At 55.0% G+C, this 20,318-nt stretch overlaps 1 protein-coding gene and 1 long non-coding RNA gene across 7 annotated transcripts in view; one reads left to right on the top strand and one right to left on the bottom strand.

Annotated features, from left to right (window-relative positions):
- The window catches only part of LOC112546759 (uncharacterized), a 199,346-nt gene that overhangs the window by 45,471 nt on the left and 133,557 nt on the right, over positions 1–20,318 (bottom strand). For 2 of the 6 annotated variants that reach the window (XR_012906069.1, XR_012906070.1), the window contains exon 3: positions 981–1,068. The exons of 2 other annotated variants lie outside the window; for them this stretch is intronic. This is a non-coding gene — a long non-coding RNA (uncharacterized LOC112546759). Of the gene's footprint in view, positions 1–980; positions 1,069–12,269; positions 12,416–14,063; positions 19,499–20,318 lie in introns of those variants that run through there. 2 more of the 6 variants (XR_012906072.1, XR_012906071.1) reach the window with 2 other exon arrangements.
- On the top strand, positions 12,141–19,860 carry TNFSF4 (TNF superfamily member 4). The gene is made up of 3 exons (XM_075937065.1): positions 12,141–12,532; positions 18,290–18,326; positions 19,487–19,860. Exons 1-3 carry the CDS (start codon positions 12,311–12,313, stop codon positions 19,846–19,848), a joined length of 621 nt encoding a protein of 206 aa, XP_075793180.1. The 5' UTR covers positions 12,141–12,310; the 3' UTR covers positions 19,849–19,860.

The raw sequence follows: 20,318 nt of genomic DNA, 5'->3' as shown, positions 1-20,318 counted from the left end.
CCAACCTGCAGACAATGGCTGCCTGGATACCAGCCACCCCTCGTCCTCGAGTGACCGGTCCTGTTGCCCGGGACACAGCGGAATTCCACGCACACCGTCTTTCGCCTGTGCACCAGGAGAAGCCAGCACAAGGCAAACTCAGCACACCCACGAATTAGGCCCACGTTGCTCTTGGGTTCAAATGTGCAAAATTCTTGCTGGCTGGGAAATGATTTTTTCTCCCCTTCTTGATGAAACGATTTCGGTTTTAGCCCCAACCTTCTTGGACATTTTTGGGTTTTCATAAATCCGAAAATTTGGCAACTGAAAAAATGTCACGTTCTGGTTTTCTGATTACCACCCCCGCCACCTCCCGCCATTGTAGGCATGGGTCCAAGAGGATCTACTTAGTCCCAGCCCCGTCGGCTCCAATCACGGGGGACAGACGGGGGCTGATAAAGGCCTGAGAGCTGGCAGCACAGGCAGCCTGACGAGCCAAGGGCTATCTAGGCTGGGCAGGCGCCGGGAGGGGGGCAGGGCAGGCTGGGAGGTAGCGGTCAGTCGGGAAGGGAGCTGGCGGCCTCCGAGCTGAAGACAGACTCTGTTGTGCGAAGAGAAAACCCAGCAGAGGCTGTGTAGCTGGGCGCTGGGGGTGGGACGCGCTTGGGGGAATAAAGACACGGGGGTTGCCCGACCCTGAGGTCTCACCGAGCCTCATTTGAAAGGGCAGCCAGCACCCAAGAAGGGGGGCTGTTGGTGCACCCCGTTACACCCCCCTCAAATTTTAAATCTTTGATTTTCAGTTGCTAACAAACAAAAACTTTTGTTTTGTTTTGTTACAAGCCTCACTAGGCATTAGGACAAAAATAAAACTCTTTAGGCAAAAACAGCCATTTAATCCAAATGTCATTTTCTGTCCTGACCCCCACCCCCAAATTCCAAAGAAAAGTGTGTGGCCAGCCCGATAGCGTGCCTCAATCAAAACTGCACAGGTGACTCACGCGGTTTCATTCCAATCACGCACTACGGACACGGTAAGGAGAAGCGCCAGTCCAGAGCAGCAGCGTCATCTTGGAATGAACGGCTGTCCTGTAACGGATATGTGTAAGAAGGCAGAATTAGTCTGGCAAAATTAATGTAAAATAAATGAAGGCAACCGCCCTGGTGAGAATGAGCTGTTTTAATAATGCCAGCACTCAAGGAAATCCCTTTGTCTCCATGATTAAACAAACATTTGTGTCTTGACTTCCTTAGCACGAAATATTTATTTTCTAACTTCACTGCTGACATTTCTTGGCAGATTCTGACTCATGTTAGTGACCAGAGTTCCTTAGTGGCTGCACATGTATTGATTTATTTCTAGGTGTCTGTCACCCATGCCCCAGACTAGACAGATAACTATATTGTTGAAAGGAAAAGCTTCCCTCTGAGACAAGGGCGAGGTAACAGCTGGGTCATTACACTGATCATAATCTTCTGCCTTGCGCTCCTGCTGTCTATTGGCTCTTGCCATAGCACTGAGATGCATTGTTTGCCCTTCGAAACGGGAGCCAACTTTGCATCGTAGGTATGTACAGCGCCTAGCGCTACTGGGGTCACGATCCCTCATGGGGGCATCTGGGTGCTACCACACTCCAAATAATAATAGTAATAAATTATTGCATGATTGAGATTTGTCATGAGCCATGGGCCACAAATGCCGATTGAATGGGATTTAAAAATAAAAACCGACCCTGACACGTTGCTGTGGCTGAACTGCTGTCCTGTGGGGAGCGGTTTGCTTGCCATTGCTGGGGCTCGCTTTCGAATCGCTTGTGCCCGGCCTATCGGTGGTGTTGTGAACAGTGAGAGTGGCCAGCAGGGGGCACAGAGCCCAGAAGGAGGGACCTATGCAAACAGGCAGCCTCCTACTGCATCTGTGACGTGGGGGCCTCTGGTGTCTTTCTGAGAGGACAGCGTGGGACTGCCTAGGACCCGCAGCTCAGAGAACAACCCTGCAAACCAGAAATGGGGACAGGGCGACAGCGGAGAAGGCCCTGCAATCCAGCCCACGACTGTGCGGAACTTGCTCCGAGCCAGAAAGAAACTACTCAGGGGAGTGTAGGTAGCAGCAGGAAGTGACGCTAGGAAAGTAGGGGGCACTGCAGCTACAGATAGGCACAGCCACACCAAGTCACATCCTGAAAGAGTTACCCCACCTCACCCACCCAAAGGAAAAAGGCTGCAGAGATATAGCACCATCTGCTCCAGCTCGTCTCCAGATCCCTTTCCCAGCAGGATTCAATTTCCAAACCCTCTTGCTAAGCAGATTCCGGAAAATCCGTCTGGCGTTTAGCCAGTTCTGATCTACAATCAGAGGTGAAACGAGCGAATACCCTCTTTTACACAATAGGGCCTGCAGCCCAGGGCATTATCCTGTCCAGCCGCTCAGATGAAACCGGACAATACAGCTAACGTGGAACGGGCCAGGCCACAATGTGGTTTAGCAGGTATGATTTCATCTCGCCCAACGTGAGAAGGGGGGAAAGGATTCCCGAATGGCCTGGTACAGCTCGTCACACAGCAGAGGAGCAGCCAACAATCAGTAAGAGCCTAGCCTGCCCGGAATGAGCTTAACCTCATACTAGAAACAGCCAAGAATAGAGTCTTCCAAAGATAATGCCTACAGAATCAATGGAGTCTTCTCGGGAATTCTTTGAGCAGGAGCCAGAAACAAGGAGAGGAAAATATCTCTGGCTTCCCAGAAACATTTCCCACCCAGGCCAGCATGAGCACTAAGGGACCCAGAGTCAGGACTGTGCTAATGCAGAGGAAAGGCCAGGAATAAAAGAGCTCGCACCAAAGCATGCCCACACAGCCAGCAGCTTCGTCCCAAAAGGGTACATTGCACTGTGGAAGAAAACATCGTCCTCACTCTGCGTTTGTAAGCAACAAGTAGCCAGAGGCAGTTTTATTACGAGCTGCAGCAAGGGAAAAACTGGTTCGGACGAGGGGCGGGGGCCCTCCGAGGCAGATCTTCGAATACCAGCAATTCTGAAGCAGTTTATATAGTGTCTATTAGCTATAATACCAATAACAATTAGTCTCCTTCCCATTCCAAACACCAGTGGCTAACAGTTAGTTAGTTCCACCCAGATGCTCCTTATCTCAAGGTCCCTGCCAGAGTCAGCGTTCTATCCGTATCTCCGTATGGAGGCGAAGGCAGCGTCTAATTACAGATCTTGGGTCGTCAGGCCACAGACTTAGCCTGACTCTTGCTCTCTTGTTAACAAGACCAAGATGGCTGCCCACAAATTCCCTTCTTCCCTTTTCCTGCCTCCACAGCATGCAGGAAACAGCGTTTAAAAAAAAAAAAAAAAAAAGGATATTATGCAACAGCACATTGGCCTTTATGCCCATGGACCATCTTTAAGGGAGACCTGAAAATACCTAGCATCTCACACATTGGAGCCATAGGAGAGGACCAAACAGGACTACATGAATCTCCATGACCATCTTTGGAAAGGATAAAATAGACTTCAAAACATACTGATGCAACAGTGATGCTAGAATTACTTTACAGAAGGATGAAAGCACCAACACAGCAAGAGCCAACTGGGCTACTGAAAGGCTCAGACCAACTTCTTGAACATAAAAGGAAATGTTTTGGGCCACTCTAAAAGTAGCAGATGAGATTATATCCCAAGAATTCTATTTTGTAGGTGGCCGACACACCGCCCTACCTGGCCACCCAGCAATCACAGCTCTAGGTCTGTTATAAGAGCAGAATCAGTCACCAGGGACCTAGAAGCTGAGATCAGGAAGAGGTTCCCCAAATTATACCAAGTTAGGAGACACCAGAGGTGAACTCATACCAAACTCATACCAAATGCAAAGCCGCTTGGTCTGCTAACACCTAGGAGAGCCTTGTCCCGCCACGGAAAGGAAAGCAGAGATCAGCCGCATGGAGAAGATGATGTCATTTCCAGAAGAAACAACTTAGCTGCCTGATGTTCAGGCTTGGTAGTGGTCCCAAAACCAAATGAAATGGCTTGGAGCGGCGTAGGACTTTCCAGACTCAATGTGACTACTTGCAGAAATTGTCAAGAAGGACTCCCACATGTTCAAGTAAAAAGTATTTTCAAAATGGAATGCCACATCTGGAATCTGGTTTTGCTCCAGAATCCGCATTACTCAAGAACTCTATGACATCTTTTAGAAGTTTTTGTTGCAATCTACTGCCAGCACCACTTCCGGAACACTTCCACAGAAAATGTTTTCCATGTCTAAAGGACCTGGAAGGGGCACTCTGCCAAACCTAACACGCACAATGCCTCTTTGAGGTCCTCGGAAGACTGGAGAAAAAAGGCAAATTCCAATTTCTAGGCTAGATCACAAGGGAGAAGGAGTCAGACGAGATGCAGAGAAAGAACAAGCAATTACTCAGATGATAAAGCATCAGAATGTCAATGAAGCATATTGACTCATAGGTATAATGACACATTGGAAAATTCCTACCCCATCTGGCAGAGAAATCAAAGCCATTGTAATCGCTCGCAAGTCCACAATATGTATGGCATCGGGGAACTAAACAGAGCCAGGTATTCGAGAAATAAAGCAAGATTCAAGCACCCCACCAGGTTTTGCACTATACAAGTCAAATAAAACCATGACTTTCAGCGGATGCCCTGTCCTATGGGATCAGTCACTTCCACAACGACGCCTAGTAATGTACGCCTCACAAGCGCTCACCAATCCATGGCAGCGCTACGCCCACAGCGGAGAAGGACCCCTAGCCAGTAGGTGGTCCTGGGAACATTTCAGAGATCTTCTAGTGGGCATAACATTTCATATGGAAACTGACCACAAAGTTCTAGCTGCTCCTGTAGGTTAAGAAAATCAAGTTACCCTCATGTTTTCCAATGAGGCTCATGAGGTTTCAGGTCTTGCTTGCTTATAGGAAGAACCAGGACACCAGGGATACGCTCTCTAGAGCCCGAATCACGGACCTCAGCCAGAGCACAAACGGAGGCGCTCGAAGCAGGCTTAATTGATGGAGAACTTACTGCTTCATGAAGGCAGGAAAGAGCCCGAGAGCGAAACAACGGGTTGATGAATTATGGAGAGGGATGCAGGAAACCGCCAAAGTCAGACACCTCTGTTAAAGCATGCGGAGCCATTTCTGGTGCATGTTGTTATAAACCCTGGTTGGTGGTTGAAAGGGTCAAGTCTGGTTCTCTCTGCCTCCCCTGCTCCTGCATCCCCTTTCCCTGCTCCAGTCCAGAGCCTGCTCCCAGCCCCCCCACTGCCTCCCAGAGCCCACTGCCCCCCCAAACTCCCTCCCAGAGCCCACAGCCCCCCCACTGCCTCCCAGAGCCCACTACTCCCCCAAACTCCCTCCCAGAGCCCACAGCCCCCCCACTGCCTCCCAGAGCCCACTACTCCCCCAAACTCCCTCCCAGAGCCCACTGCCCCCCACTGCCTCCCAGAGCCCACAGCCCCCCCAAACTCCCTCCCAGAGCCCACAGCCCCCCCAAACTCCCTCCCAGAGCCCACAGCCCCCCCACTGCCTCCCAGAGCCCACAGCCCCCCCACTGCCTCCCAGAGCCCACAGCCCCCCCAAACTCCCTCCCAGAGCCCACAGCCCCCCACTGCCTCCCAGAGCCCACAGCCCCCCCAAACTCCCTCCCAGAGCCCACAGCCCCCCCACTGCCTCCCAGAGCCCACTACCCCCCCAAACTCCCTCCCAGAGCCCACAGCCCCCCCAAACTCCCTCCCAGAGCCCACAGCCCCCCCAACTTCCTCCCAGAGCCCACAGCCCCCGTCAACCCCAGGACTCCACCGGGTCATGAGGCATATGGGGAATCGAGGGGAGAATTTCTCCTGCTGACCGCCCTGTGATGGTGCGTAGGGGTTCCCCCCGATCCTGCACCCCCGTAGCAGCCAGAACAGACTCCGCCAGCCAGTAGACTAGAGAGCGTTTATTGCTTCTCCAGGGCACAACGCAGCATAGGCATGATGTGGGTAGGAGGAGTCACGGCCAGGCAGCTGTTGACCCCTTGGGGTGGGGTGCCTAGGCCCCTAAACTCCCAGCACCCCACGGAGACTGTTCCCTTCATGGTTCCCTAGCCCCAAGAAATTGCCTTGCTCCCAGGCCAGGTGGCCATCTCCGCCTGCCTCCCTTTGTCTCTCCCCGGGGAAGAGCCTTGCTAACTGCTCAGGCTGGGCCTAGGTGCGTGGGCCGACCCACACAGCACCACTCAGGGGAACCCTGGGCTACAGAGCAGACCCCCCCACTAACGCCACGCTGCTGCCAAACTCCCAGGAAGTACGTCGGCTCCAGCTACACGGTCCGCGGTGTACACTGCAGTGTGCCACGAGCGCGGAGCGCAGCCTGGCGTGGACAGCGCAGGGACGACAAACAGACGCATCCCTGGTGCCGTGCACCCGCACTACCTGGGACGCTCAACGCACACAGAACTCAGTTCAGGATCCACTGTGGGGCTTGACACACACGCAGCAGGCAAGGCACGAGCCAGGACCGCAGCCGCGCCTGTCTGCCGCCTTCCGAGTCGGAAGGCTCTCTCGGTGACCCCGACTGGTCCAAGAAAGAGCCCCACAGCAGGAAGTAGCTCTGCCCCAGCAGACAGAGGGCGAGGGGGGAGAGGCGGGTGCAGCTGTCCGAGGTAGCCCAGAGGTTTGTAACCTTCTCTCATTTGTGGTGCTATCTTGCGAGTCCATCCTCCGTGTCCTCAGAGAAGCCAAGCACAAGGGACAAGCCCATAGTCCTCCTGACTGTCCGCAACATCACACCAAGGATAGTTTGGTCCTGCAGCTGCTGCTGGGTGGGCATTGCTCTGTTTTCCAGGGCGAACTACCTAGTCCGTGCCGCGTGTAGCCGCGGGCACGGAGTCCGAACTAGCCGGCATTTAAAAATGGCGGCGCCCGGCAACATGCAAATGAAGCCCGGGAAATTCAAATCCAGGGCTTCATTTGCAACTCCGGTTGCCTACATTAACAAGACCTAGTTCAAAGTAGGGTGGTAGTGTAGACAGACCTTTACAGACAAAGAAACTGCAAGGTTTGCAAAAAGAGAATTGTACTAAGAGATGTAACCTCTTAAGTACATATGGTTCGAGTTTTCTGCTACATTCCATTATGTGCTGATGGGAATTACAAAGGTATATAAACGCTGAGATTTCTTTGTTAAGGCAGAGTTCAAATGGGCAGAATCTTTGTCTCTCTGTGTCCTCTCCTGCGATCACAGTAAATAAACGCTTCTGGCTGACTTGAATCTGTAACTCAGACTGCGTGTTTATTCCGCGACACTATGGTGGATTTAAATCCAAGGTCAAGGTACTTGGCTACAAGGAAATGGACTTTCTGTCTAATGGCTTTTCCATGGCACTTACCGGAGACAACGCGTTCCCTACCAGGACGCCTCCAGGGGTGCCCTTTTGGCAGCCTGTGGCCTGAATGCGACTCAGTTTCTTCTCCAGGAGGCAGGCTGAGAGTAAAGCGTGGCTGAGCTCTCTATCATCCCATGCTTTGCGGCCTCATCGGAGCGCTGTGCGATGCCACACTGCATCTGTGGAGATGGCCATCTGCAGGGGGAAGAGCCGGCCGGTGTCCCATAGGGTAGTTCTGTGCTCGTGCCGCAGGGCGAGCGCGCGGGAGGTAGAATTCCACGTTGTCATGGCCTCCTGCTGCATCTGGGAACATGGCGCCTCACTCAGAGCTGGGAAGATCATCCCCCGCACCGTCCCAGGCACTCTCAGCAAGAAGCGGGCAAGACCGGGTGTCCCAGGTGCGAGTCCCCGCTCTGCCCGCCATGCACTGCCTTCATGCCCCTGCTGCCCGTGGCCGCTAAGCCACCATGAGCGGAGCTCCAGATGCTCCCAGGACCACCTGCCAGTTGCTGCCAGCTCTTCTCCTTGACAGAAAGCGCAGCTGCTGCTTAGCCGGCGTGCCTGAGTCTGATCCCGGGGCTATGCGTCCGCGGGGTGAGGGATGTCTTCCTGCCACAGGCACTGCCAGCCGCCTTCTGCAGCACAAGACACAGCGCTGGCACGGCCTCCTTGGGAAGCCGGCCTGACGGGGCCTGTGCACCAGCAGCGGGAGCAGCAGATGCCTTGAAGCCTTCCTCCTCCACAGCATCTCCGCAGCCAGCACCTTCCCACAGGCTGTGCTCAGCAGCGTGGCTGCATGGGGCCCACGTCTGTCCCTTGCTAGCGTGGACAACGCCCTTGTGAGCAATGGTGGGGTGTTTGCTCTGGAACGGGGCGGCTGCGTTCTCTGTTTGATCCTTCCTGGTGTGTCCCGCCACTCCTCGTCCCATGCCCAGACTGCAGAGTCCCTGCCTGTGTCACAGGCCTGGCTGAATCCCTCAGTGGACAGTCACTACACGGCTGCCCAGCTTTTAGATCCCAGGTGCTTCCTCCTCCGCTGGCTCTGGCCTGCGTCTGGTCATGGCTTCTCGTTCGGCGGGACTGACAGCACTCACCCAGGTCAGCGCTCACTGGGCCCCCTTCCTGGGGGGAGGGACGCTGTAGAATCCTAGAAGCCCAGGGCTGGAAGAGACCTCAGGAGTCATCGAGTCCAGCCCCTGCCCTAAGCAGGACCAACCCCGACTTGATCATCCCAGCCAGGACTTTGTCAAGCCGAGACTTAAACACCTCTAGGGATGGAAACTCCACCCCCTCCCTAGGGAACCCAGCCCAGCGCTTCACCCCCTCCTAGGGAAAGAGTTTTTTCCTAATGTCCAACCTAGACCCCCCCCCCCACTGCATCTTGAGCCCATTGCTCCTTGTTCTGCCACCTGCCCCCACTGAGAACAGCCTCTCTGCAGCCTCTTTGGAACCCCCTTAAGGTAGTTGCAGGCTGCTCTCAAATCCCCCCTCACTCTGCTCTTCTGCAGACTGAACAAACCCAAATCCCTCAGTCTCCCCTCATAGGTCATGTGCTCCAGCCCCCTAATCATTTTGGTCGCCCTCCGCTGGACCCTCTCCAATGCGTCCACATCCTTTGTGTAGTAGGGGGCCCAGAACTGGACCCAATACTCCAGATGTGGCCTCACCAGAGCCGAATGAAGGGGAATAATCACTTCTCTGGATCTGCTGGCAATGCTCCTCCTAATGCAACCTAATATGCCATTAGCCTCTTGGCTACAAGGGCCCCCTGTTGACTCATATCCAGCTTCTCATCCATTGTAACCCCCAGGTCCTTTTCTGCCGAAGTGCTACTTAGCCAGTGGGTCCCCAGCCTGTAACAATGTTTGGGGATTCTTCCGTCCCAAGGGCAGGACTCTGCACTCGTCCTTGTTGAACCTTCTCAGATTTCTTTTGGCCCAATCCTCTAATCTGTCCAGGTCCCTCTGGACCCTGACCCTGCCCTCCAGCGTATCTATCTCTCCCTCTAGCTTAGTGCCATCTGTGAACTTTCTGAGGGTGCAACCCATCCCCTCCTCCAGATCATTAATAAAGATGTTGAACAAAACCGGACCTAGAACCGAACCTTGGGGCACTCTGCTAGAAACCGACCACCAACCTGACATCGAGCTGTTAATCACTACACATTGGGCTGACAGTCTAGCCAGCTTTCTATCCGTCTTACAGTCCATGTCTCCAAGCCATACCCCCTTAACTTGCTGGCAGGAATATTGCGGGAAACTGTATCAAAAGCTTTGCTAAAGTCAAAGTATCTCATGTCCACCGACTTTCCCACGTCCACAGAGCCAGTTACCTCATCAGAGAAGCTAATCAGGTTGGTCAGGCAGGACTTGCCCTTGGTGAATCCATGTCGACTGTTCCTGATCACTTTCCCCAAGTGCTTCAAAATGGATTCCTTGAGGATCCCCTCCATGATTTTTCCAGGGACTGAGGTGAGGCTGACTGGTCTGTAGTTCCCTGGATCGTCCTTCTTCCCTTTTTTAAAGCTGGGCCCTACATTTGCCTTTTCCCAGTCATCCAGGATCTCTCCCGATCTCCACAAGTTTTCAAAGATAATGGCCAAAGGCTCCGCAATGACACTTGCAAACTCCCTCTGTACCCTCGGATGCATTCAATCTGGCACTCTGGTCTCCTGCATGTCCCCAGTCACTTACGCCTGTTCTCCAACATCCCACCTTGTTCTGGATGCCCCGGGGTCAGAGTTTAGCCCCTTGGGAGCACCAGCAACCGGCAGGCTTAGGAAGGGCATTTTTTAAATGCACCCAGGTCACCCTTAGGGTGTCTTCCTGGGGGTGGGAGGCGTCATTTCGCAGCAGTGCCTGGGTGTGTTCTACACGGCAGAGTAGCCATGGCTGGAGGGGGGTGTATCTGCTCCAAGCACAATCCCATCCAAGCCTGTGGGGTCATACTTGGCTGGCTAGCCCTTCTCACAGCTCACCTGTTGCAGCTGCGGCGAGTGTCTACTGCAGTGGGCCCCACACCTCCAGTGCAGTCAGCACTGGGGAGCCACAGCGCTACAGGGAACAGCCGCAGTCCTCCCTCAAGGTCCTCCCCACCCAGGCGAGTCCCTGGGTCTGGTCAGTGTCCTGAGGCGAGACGCAGTCCGCTCCAGCTTGGTGTGCTGCCTGGGGCAAAGGCCTGGCTCCCTTGGCCTGCACACCCGACACCTCTTCTCTCTCTGAGGATTTCTGGTGCTCCCCCCGAGCGCTGCTGGGCAGCACCCTCTGCCTGTAACCACCCCGCCAGAGCAGACCCAGTCAGTGTCCAGGGCTGTTTCGGAGTTGCAGACCTAGCCAGCCACCCAGGGGTCCGGTCCATTCCTGCTGCATCGAGCGAGGGCTACCAGCCTAGATTCTACGGCCCCCGAGCTGCCCCCGTTTCCCTTCACAGCCAGGCGGGCGCCTCTGTTGGCTTCCTGGGCTTGCCACCCGGCCTCTGAGTGAACAGCCGCAGACTCAGCCAAAAGGGAGAGAACGGGGCGTCGCAGGCCGCAGCTGGCAAAAGGAACGGTGCGGCTAAGAGCGGGAACTGTCCGGTGTGGGCATGTGCTCCAGAAAGCAAGCTGGTCGCGCTCCGTCTCCCCAGACGGGTTTTTAGGAACTGAATCTAACCACTTCCAGGAAAAGGATCTGCATAGGAGTGCTCTGGACTGGTGGTCAAGCCACCTCCCAGCTGTGGTTGTGCTTTTGAGGAAGTCTCTGCGGCGGAAAACATAGGAGCAGCTGCCTCTGGCTGCTTTCTCCTCCTCTGGGCAGCCCACGTGTGCCTGGGCTAGCAAAGGCCGACAGAGGCCCTTCTGCAGGGAGCCTCTTGGCTGCTCACCCCTCACCCAGACTCCTACAGCCACGCAAGGGCTGACTGCTCAGCGGCTGCGAAGAACTGTGGCTGAGCGTGCCTGAAAACACCGGGCCGCAAACGAGTATGTAGGAGCCATTTCGGAAGGTCTCTCCCAGGTGCAAACATAAGCAACAGCCTGCCCCGTCCCAGAAAGCCACCGGCCCTGGCGGAGGGGGAGCAAGGACGCTCCTTTGGGCACAGACGTCGGCACTGCCACCCTGCGTCGGAGCCGTGGCCCTGCTCCAGGCCGTGGAGGAAGGAGCCCTTGCGGCAGGCAGTTGTGGCGACACGGGGAGTGGGGCGAGGCCGTGCGGCTGGGCCGATGTACGATTTCGGCGCAGAGCAGCCAAGAGGGGTGGGCTTATGCCCTGAAGCAGGAGGCCTCTCTGCTCCTCCCCAAACACTGGGCTATTCTTGTGTTACCTGCTTTCACCCGGGATTGTCCATCAAACCCATGTGTAACCCCACTAAGGCCCTGGGCTGTGTGGTACCGTGCCACATTCCCTCGGGGCTGACTGCTGCTCTCGCACGGGACAAGGGCGTCTAGACTAGGGCACTTCCATAGTGTCTGTCACTGCCCTTGGCTTCTCAACCTGCATCATGTTTCCTTTCCTCTCCACAGCTGATGGGTTCCACCCATGCCATGTGCCTGAAGCCACAGGGATGCAAATTCTGCAAAAAACTCCCATGGGCCTGCCTGGGAGTTTTGTCCAGCAAAGGCCGCGGGAGCCACTGATAATTATTTGAATCATCCCCTGGCAAAAGGCCCTTGAGCTGCAGAGAGTAAGGACATCAACAAGCCTTTTCTCAGCTCCTTACTCAAAACTGAACTGGGATGCCACAGAATCAGCCCCCACAATCACCCAAAAAAAAAAAAAAAAAAAAAAAGAGAAAAGAAAGAAAGTAAAGGGGAAATTCAGATTAGTCACAAAGAAGTTCCCCGCCTGCGGCTCGGCGTGTGTCTATAAAGCCCCGAGCTGCTCCTGAAGACACTTTGTTCATTTCACTTCGGGACAGCTCACCTACCACTTCGGCTTCGCTCCTCCAGAGAGGTGCTCTGCGGACGGATGCAGGACAAGGCTTTCCCCCTGGCCCCTTCTGCTGGTGGCAGGCCGGCTGGGACGGAAGGGATGCTGGCGCTGGAGGCTCACAGCATGGAAGGGCAGCTGGAACTGGAGAGGAGACAGACCAGAAGGAACAGACTGCACCTGGTGTCGGCAGTGGCCCAGTGGATAATATTGCTCTCCTGCTTGGTCTACTTTGGCCTTGGTTTCCTGCGTCCCCCTACGGTAAGACCGCACGATAAACCTCCTTGCCCATTGTAAGCTCTGTGCATAAAGCAAGCACGCGGGACTGCACCTGCAGCCTGGCAAACCCCACTTCTCAACCCCTTCCTACCACAAAGTGCTGCTCTGGGCTCTTGTATCAGGCAGTGGGGCTGGCCGCAGTGGGAGTTCTGCCCGAGTAAGGACTGCACGGCCTCGATCCTCCATGGGAATTTTGTTTGCGTGAAAAAAAATACTGAGAATGCCTCCCTCCCTCGCTAATTGTTAGGGGCCCAATCGGGCTGGCCTTACTCGTGCTGAGAATCAGCTACTCCTGCGAGTAGTCACCGTCCACTCCATTGGATGGCTTGGGGCGAACGCCTGCGGCTTAACGGGAGTAAGAGCGGGAGACACAGGCTGTGTGTTAGCTGTGCACAGCCCACGTGTGCCCGAATCAACTCTAGAGCGCTCGCTAGGGAAGAGGCTGTTGCCAGCAACTTTTACAAAAACTGTAGAAGACAATGCAGCGCTCCCAGGACTGAGCTCGCGAGTTATTGACATGACGCCTCAGCTGTGACTTATCTGCTTCTAGATCTGGTTCCATTTCACCTACAGCATTCAGTAGGAGGCAAGAATGAACGCGGCAAGATGAGCGTGGTGAAACCAAGCACCTGGGGAACGGGTGGGTGTTTAAAAACATCGAGGAGTCCTGGGGCACCTGCGAGAGTAACCGATTCATTTGGGCATCGGCTTTTGTGGGGGAAACCAGGCGCCTCGTTCTAGCTCTGTCTCCTCACACGGGTCCGGCAAAGCGGGTCTTCCCCTCGAAAGCCGATGCCCAAACGAATGGGTTACGCTCTCAGGTGCCCCAGGACGCCTCACTGTCTTTGCAGATACAGACTCGCACGGCTTCTCCTCTGAGATTTATTTGTAACGAAAGCCCCAGCTCGCTAAAACAGGAACAGCCTGGCGCTGGGGCTGCTCTGGGGAAAGCTGTGCCCAGTGTGTTCGTTGCTTCTCCTTGCAAACCGTCTCTGGGCCCTCGCCCCGTTGTTGTTATTTCAGTGCAGATCAAGCAGCAGTTTCTCCTCCGCCCAGCTGTTCCCCAGGTGCTTGGTTTCACCACGTTCACCTTGCTGCGTTCATTCTTGCCTTCTACTGGACGCTGTAGGTAAAACTGAACCAGATCTAGAAACCACACTCGGCTGGAAATAGCTTTCATGCCCGAATGCTCAGGCGGCTGAAGTGAAATCCATCTTTTCTGTGCCAGGGGCATGTCAAAACAGTTCCTCTGAATGTGTGACTCATGGAAGAGAGGCCAGGGACTGCCAAAAATCTCCCAGCACGTTTCATCCTATGTACACAGCAGATGCTCTAGGGAACAGACGGTTTCATCTCTCTCTGTTCATTCTCTCGCTCTCTCTCGAAGAGAGAGACTTCCCATTGTTGGGCAAGGAGAAAGGCAATTCATTTTGCTCTGCTAACAACATAGCATCCTGTTTCCTGACACTTTACAACACACATAATTCCGGCATATCCCCTTAGCATCTCTTACCTGGGTGGTTCTGGAACTGGAAACCCTTTGCGCTGGGCAGGCAGGTGCGAGCGAGTGTCTGGAAACAGGACAGCAGGGAACGTGCAAGGGGTGAAGTGTGAGAAAGGAGGGGCCATTCCTCACCAGACCTGAGGTGCGAATGGGGTGTTAGCAGAGCGTTGCTTGTGACGGTACTGCCCGGTACCGGCACCTCCAGGCAGAACTCAACAACGTTTCCCCTGGAGTACTGGCACTTTTTTTTTTTTTTTTAAACCAAAAAAGCATTGGTTGTTAGAAAGGCACTTCCCTGGCAAAGCTGTAGGAGAACACCCACTTGCTAAGCACAATGGCCCCATTTTTTCCAGAGGATACAGCAGCGTGGGTTGCCAAGGAACCCGCAGGCCTTGTGAATTCCGCACAGGGGTCACTGGGCTGAGATGGAAGGCAGCAGCTAGCGACCACCTCCCAGAAACACAATACTGCCAACGTCCAGGAGACAGGCCGCAGACCTGCCCTGGGTTAGTTAGCCGGGGGAAAGGAGGAGACAGCGTACAATAGATTCCCAGAGTAGCCGGTGCGCTAGAAGGGGTGCCAGGGAACTACGCCTGGGAATTGCACTGCAGCATAGCCAGGAATGGGCGTTTTCTCTGCAGCATGTTTGCCAAGGGCAGAGAGCCCAGATGGAACCAACTGGAGGGAAGAGATAGCGTGTTTCTGATAACCCTCGCGTCGCTTGCTATTGCATAGTTGTTGTATGTCTGCAGCCTCTTATGTGAGAGAAACTTCTTGTATCTCTCGGCCAATCGTCTGCAAAACCCTTACGTGGATTAATGTGGCAGGCATGTACGTCACCTACACAAACATCTGCTTGGGCTTGGGCAGCAAAAGCCGACCTGTGCTCTAGACTGCTTGCTTTGCAAAGGAAACACGCACCCCTCTCTGCCCCGCAAAATGGTCCATGTCCCAGAGGGTGGGTTGTTACGAAGGGTGTTCCACACCCCCAGGACACGTCTATCATACGAGTCTGATCCAACGTGTTGAAATCAGGGAATCTTCCCCCAACGTTAGCTCAGGCCCTGCACCAGGGAGCCATTGACTGGATGAAATACTGGTTGTGAGCATGCGCCCACCCACTTTAACTCTGCTTCTGCCCAGTCCCCTTTCCAGTGGTGCTTGCAGCAGGGAATCCGGGAACACCCAAAGGCCTACCTCCTCGTGCACAGCACACGCTTTGGGGTAATCTGCCAATGACAAGCATGGGGTTCGCCCAGGACATGGCACCAGCTTGCATGGAGCTAATCCAGCACTTGTGAGCCAGATGTCCCGGGATTCGGGGCTTTCTTTCAGGGAGGGGCCTATTATCCTCACCCTCTGTCCTGATTTTCACACTTTCTCTCTAGTCACCACGCTCGTGACTCAGCACAGCCGAGCTGTGCAGACCAGTGGCCGTGGCGGGGTAGCACGTGGCATGGCTTCCCACGAGGGCCTCCTGCGGCACTCTGTCGCTGTGCCGCAGTGCTGAGCGAGGTGCAGGCGCTGTAAGCAGAGGCATTTCCCGAGGGCTCCGCGTCGCCGGGAACGGGACAGGGTGATTCTGTGGCGGAACGGTGCGAGCCGGTTCTAATGAGCGCTCGCGCCGCCACACGTTACCGGGCTGGCGCAGGACTCGGGGGAGGGTCGTGGCTTGTTTTATGTGCCTGTGGTCCTTGCCTGCCTCAACGTCAATGTATGGTGCGACCCAGCCTTCACTCCTGGGGGACACCTGTCCTGCAGGGCTACTCCATGGCCAGATCGATACAAACATGAACACGCACCGTGTCACTAAGCAGGCCCGGAATTCTTTCCCTGGGGCGCACTGGAGACATGGCCACCGCCTGCCTAGAGCTATCAACTGCAGCCTCACTAACGCCTTTGCTTGCACAGACGTACCGGCAATACAGAAAGAGAAGAGGATCGGCCCTGCTAGCGTCTGCTTATTTATTTATTGCAGTCTATAAAGGGGCGTGTGGGGGCCCCTGCTCCCAGCTGCCTGGAATTTAACGTTGGGTGTTGAATGTTTGTAAGGAGCTTTGAGAGCCGGAAAAGGAGGTGGCAGTGCAGGCGTGAAAGCGCAAGGTCACACCTCTGTGGTAACAATACGGTACCTGCGCCGAAAGCAGCGTCTCTGCGTCAGCAGCGGAGTGACCCCGAGGCTAATCCTTAGTATGAAACAGCTCATGTGCGCAGCCCCGTTGAAGTCAATGGGGCGACTCACGCACCTACAATTAGGCATGTGCTTAAGTGTTTGTGGGATTTGGCCTTCCAGTTCAAACAATGAGAAATTGGCATTAAGTAGCACTAGAGGGTGCCAGAGGGGCTGGATCAAGAGACTTCTCCACTCCTTTGGCAGAAGCGCACAGACTAACTCAACCCCCGTGGTCGGAAGCAGTCCCTTCCCTCCACTGAGCCTTCGGATTTTGCCACAGGTACAGAGTTCGAATGCCAAGCTGACAGCTGTGTATTTTCTGGCGTATTAGACGCTTTGGACGGCTGTCGAAGTGCCTGCTGTGCGCAGAATGATTTGTGCCTGAAACAAATCAACCAGGTGCATGCAAAGCGCTGGGGGCTTGCAGCACGTCCTCTGGCCGGCCAGCCCGTTCCTGTCTTAGGGAACCCCTGGAAAGGGTAGAGTGAAAAAAATATAAATCCCGAGCCTGAGCCATGAAACTGGCTAGAATGGAAGACATAACCAACTAGCACAGGTGGCTAACAAGACAGGTTACCTTTGAACAGGCTTTTCACTGGAACAATCCATAGCTGCAGCAATATTACAAGAACGGACTTTTACAAAATGATTATTATTCACACACACACACCCCGGCATCCTTTTAAAAGACGAACGAAATGCCTTTCAAATAGCATTAGTGGAAAGAGCCCAGACCATGGCTTGTTGCTGCCAATGAGGCTTGGATCAGCATAAAACGTGTGGTCTTAAAAATGACAATTCAAGGAGGAACTCCTGCAGTCTTTACTCCGGCACTGAGGTCAGCGGGAGATTTATGTGAGTGATAGCTGGAGGACCGGGGCCACGTGTGAAAAGCAAAAGCTATGAAGAGCTGACTCCAGCCCTTTGCAGGCAGCCCCCCGGCCCTGGGATATAGCGGTTCACACAAGGGACTGCCCCACAGCTGGGTGGGGAGAGAAGGAGCGTGAGACGGCGGAGACTGAGGGGGCGGGAGGGAAGAGATTGGCCAGGGAGCCAGCAAGCAGGAAAGGAAAGTGAAAGTGAAAAAGAAACACGCCCACGGCCGGGTGCTCAGCCAGATGATGAAACCAGCGAGCACCAGATGTGTTTGCACATGTCAGGGACCTGCTGCTTTCTAGACTGCAGCTGGGGGCAGCGTCCCTGGCCAGCAGGGAAACCAGACTCCCCTCCAGCTGCACTGATGGCAGGGCAGCCCTGGGGATGGGCACCCGGGGCACAGTGGGGAATGGGTCCGTCAGGCCCCTGCCTCTGGAGCCTGCAGGCTCCGGCTACACCAGCGAGTGGCCCTGACAGTGGACCTCTCACACAGCCCCTGGCTGGCCCCCGGTCCAGCGTAGCCCCCCGGCTCCGTCTGGGCTGAGTCAGCGTCTGTGGCAGGGGAGCTGGCGGAGCGCAGGTTTCTGGGCACTCTCGGCAGGATGAGCTGCGTGTCTGCCTAAGCCCCCGGCCCTGCCCCCCTTGGGCTCCACACTGGCGGGCCTGGGGCAGAGCCGCCTGGGGCTGGGAAGGGAGCGCCTTTGTGCAGGGGGAAGACCGGCCGGGGGGACAGAGCACTGACCTGCAACTTAGGAGACCTGTGGGGTGACCGTGGGCGAGTCGCCTCCCTGCTCCAGCCACAATAGCGGGCAGACGAAGAGGGGCTGGGCTGGACAGCTGGTCAGGCTGCCTGGGCCAGACACGCCCCAATTGAAAACATGAAAGCCGAGCGTCTCGGCTCCCAGGACCCCAGGAGCTGGGGGCTGGAGTAATGCCAACCTTGGTGGAGTCCCGGAGCACCTGAGCGACTAACAGATTTATTTGGGCATCAGCTTTCGTGGGCAAGGACACACCTGCCGAAGCCTCTAAGGCGCCACAAGACACCTCGTTGGTTTTGAAGAGACTAACATGCCCTTCCCCGCCCCCTGAGGCTTGTCCCCAAATATTGGGAGACCCGAGAAACGCCACTGTGCCCCCGGAATCGGTAGGCAGTATTAATCTGGGCTTCTGTTTGCTTGTTTTTCAGACTCCAGAAGCCCAGTGGGTGAAAGTTGGTGTCAAAGGTGTGTATCTGTTTAGTGAAGCAGACTCTCTCAAAAATGTTCTATTTCACGTTTTCATTGAACCCTCCCGCCCCCTTCCCCGGGAAGGAAACACAACGGTGGGACCTGGCAGCCAAGAGAACGCTTTTAAAAAGGTGGGTGGGAAATGAACGGCCTTTTCCACCAGCGCTGCCTCGCGAGAGCCCGTCGGGGGGTCCGTGAGAACGCGGGGACCTAGGCTCCGTGCTGCCAGCCATCCCCCGGCACAGGCAGGACAGCATCCAATGGGGGGTCGCCCAGAGTACCCCGCCGTGCTGAGTCCAGGGCAGGGCAGTAAGAAGGGCCCGGTCCAAAGCCGGCTCACGCCCCAGGGCGTGTTTCTATCGACAGGGGCGGAACGGTCTTTAACTGTAAAGTCCAGAGCTAGAATCCCAACAGCCAGTCCTCCGCCACAGGAGAGAAATGGGCCTATATTGGCCTTTTCAATGCTTATGCAAATTAGCATGCAAATGAAGTCGTTTCCTTGGAGGCGCCCCTCTGCGTTACATCCTCTGGTCCTTCAAAGATGTCGCAGCCATCCCTGCCCCTTCCAGCTCTCCCTCTTACTCTCCCTAGTTCGCCCCCTCTCGGACACCAAGGCAAGGCCCACGCAAGGGGACCCTGACCCCAGCACGGTCCCTTGGATGTTACCGTAATACCTGTAGTCACTGCGGTGCCTACGTTTTCACCGGGTGACCCCCAGCTTCCCAGAGGGAGGCTCAGATCCACACTGCACCCATTTGACGCCTCCCTGGAAGGCTCCTTGATGCTGCCAGAGCCAGAAAAGGGCCCTTGTGTTACTGAGACTCAACGCCAGAGCGCCTGGTGGGCCATCTCCTGCCCCAGTGCTGCCTTCACATTCTCCACGTCAGTTCCCCCTTCACCAGTTTTGTTCTTCTCACCTGGAAACAAGAGGAGTCAGGGCCGAGCCAGCAGTCTGGAGCCAGAGCGCAAAGTGTGGGACCCTCTGCCCTCCACCCTCCTCTCTCTGCAGTCCCCCTTCATTCCACGCTGCTTCTAGGCCTTCCTCCTGGCTGCACTCTTTGCTTTTTCCTCCGCCCGAGCCCCATAAAATCACTCTCTTCCCCAGGGTTTGAGGGACTCTCGTTTCCATGGGTTTCTCTTTGCTTCCTCCACTCCAGATTACTACCCCAAAGAGAAACGCATCAGTGTTTCTGAGAGCCAGGGCACCATGAAGGTCAGAAATCTCTCCATCCCGATCCTCTGCGATGGCTTCTACCTGGTCTCGCTAAAGGGACTCGTCAGCAAAGTGGCCAGCGCCTCCCTGATCCTCACGGTGTACAAGCGGCACGACGCGCCCATCTTGTGTGTGAACATCACCAAGTTGGAAGTGGAAGTGGATTTGGTGACCGTGTCCGAGATGCAGTTTAAGGATGAAGTCTACTTGGAGGCCAACAGAGAAGCCAACTACCAAGATTTGACACTCAGCCTCTTCTTATTGTCAGCACAGCCAGTCTGCATAAAAGCTGGGGATGAAATGTAAACCAACGCCCCGGCGAGCAGAGAAACCTGGGCTTTGGAACCCAGCCCAGCACGTAAACTTGTGGGCCGTTTCTGTCCGACAGACTGCACGTGGGAAAGAAACCTAGCCTGGCCTTGTCCCTCGGGGGCTTGTGGAATGTCTGAGGGAGAGAGTTCTCATGGCTAGTGCAAACAAGCCAACGTGCAAATGGTCTTTATACAGCACACGTCCTGGTCCTCTCTTTTGTTAGCTGACATGGGAGAAACGTACAATGCCCTCCCGAAGAATGAAGAGGAAGCCACTGAAACTTACCAGTGCTTGCCTCAGAGGCAAAGGAATCCTGGATTCTCTATTTATTGGATAATATTTGTGTGTGAATGAGACGCTGTGTGCATTTGCTGAAGCTAGTCGCATCAATTGAGCAAGGCCCTGGTTTGCCTTGAAGGCACCAGGGCAAGTTAGAGCCACCACGAGCCACCACATACGCCCTT

The sequence above is a fragment of the Pelodiscus sinensis genome, chromosome 9, assembly GCF_049634645.1.
Source record: "Pelodiscus sinensis isolate JC-2024 chromosome 9, ASM4963464v1, whole genome shotgun sequence".
NCBI classification, from domain to species: Eukaryota; Metazoa; Chordata; order Testudines; family Trionychidae; genus Pelodiscus; species Pelodiscus sinensis.
The sequence above is the reverse complement of the archived record's forward strand: the minus strand, read 5'-3'. Positions and strand labels throughout refer to the sequence as shown.

Bases quoted from the DNA above. Each gene is read 5' to 3' on its own strand.
- TNFSF4 (XM_075937065.1), top strand. From the start codon at position 12,311: ATGCAGGACAAGGCTTTCCCCCTGGCCCCTTCTGCTGGTGGCAGGCCG. The intron at 12,533-18,289 runs GTAAGACCGCAC...CTTGTTTTTCAG, and splicing joins GTTTCCTGCGTCCCCCTACG to ACTCCAGAAGCCCAGTGGGT. The intron at 18,327-19,486 runs GTGTGTATCTGT...CCTCCACTCCAG, and splicing joins GGTGAAAGTTGGTGTCAAAG to ATTACTACCCCAAAGAGAAA.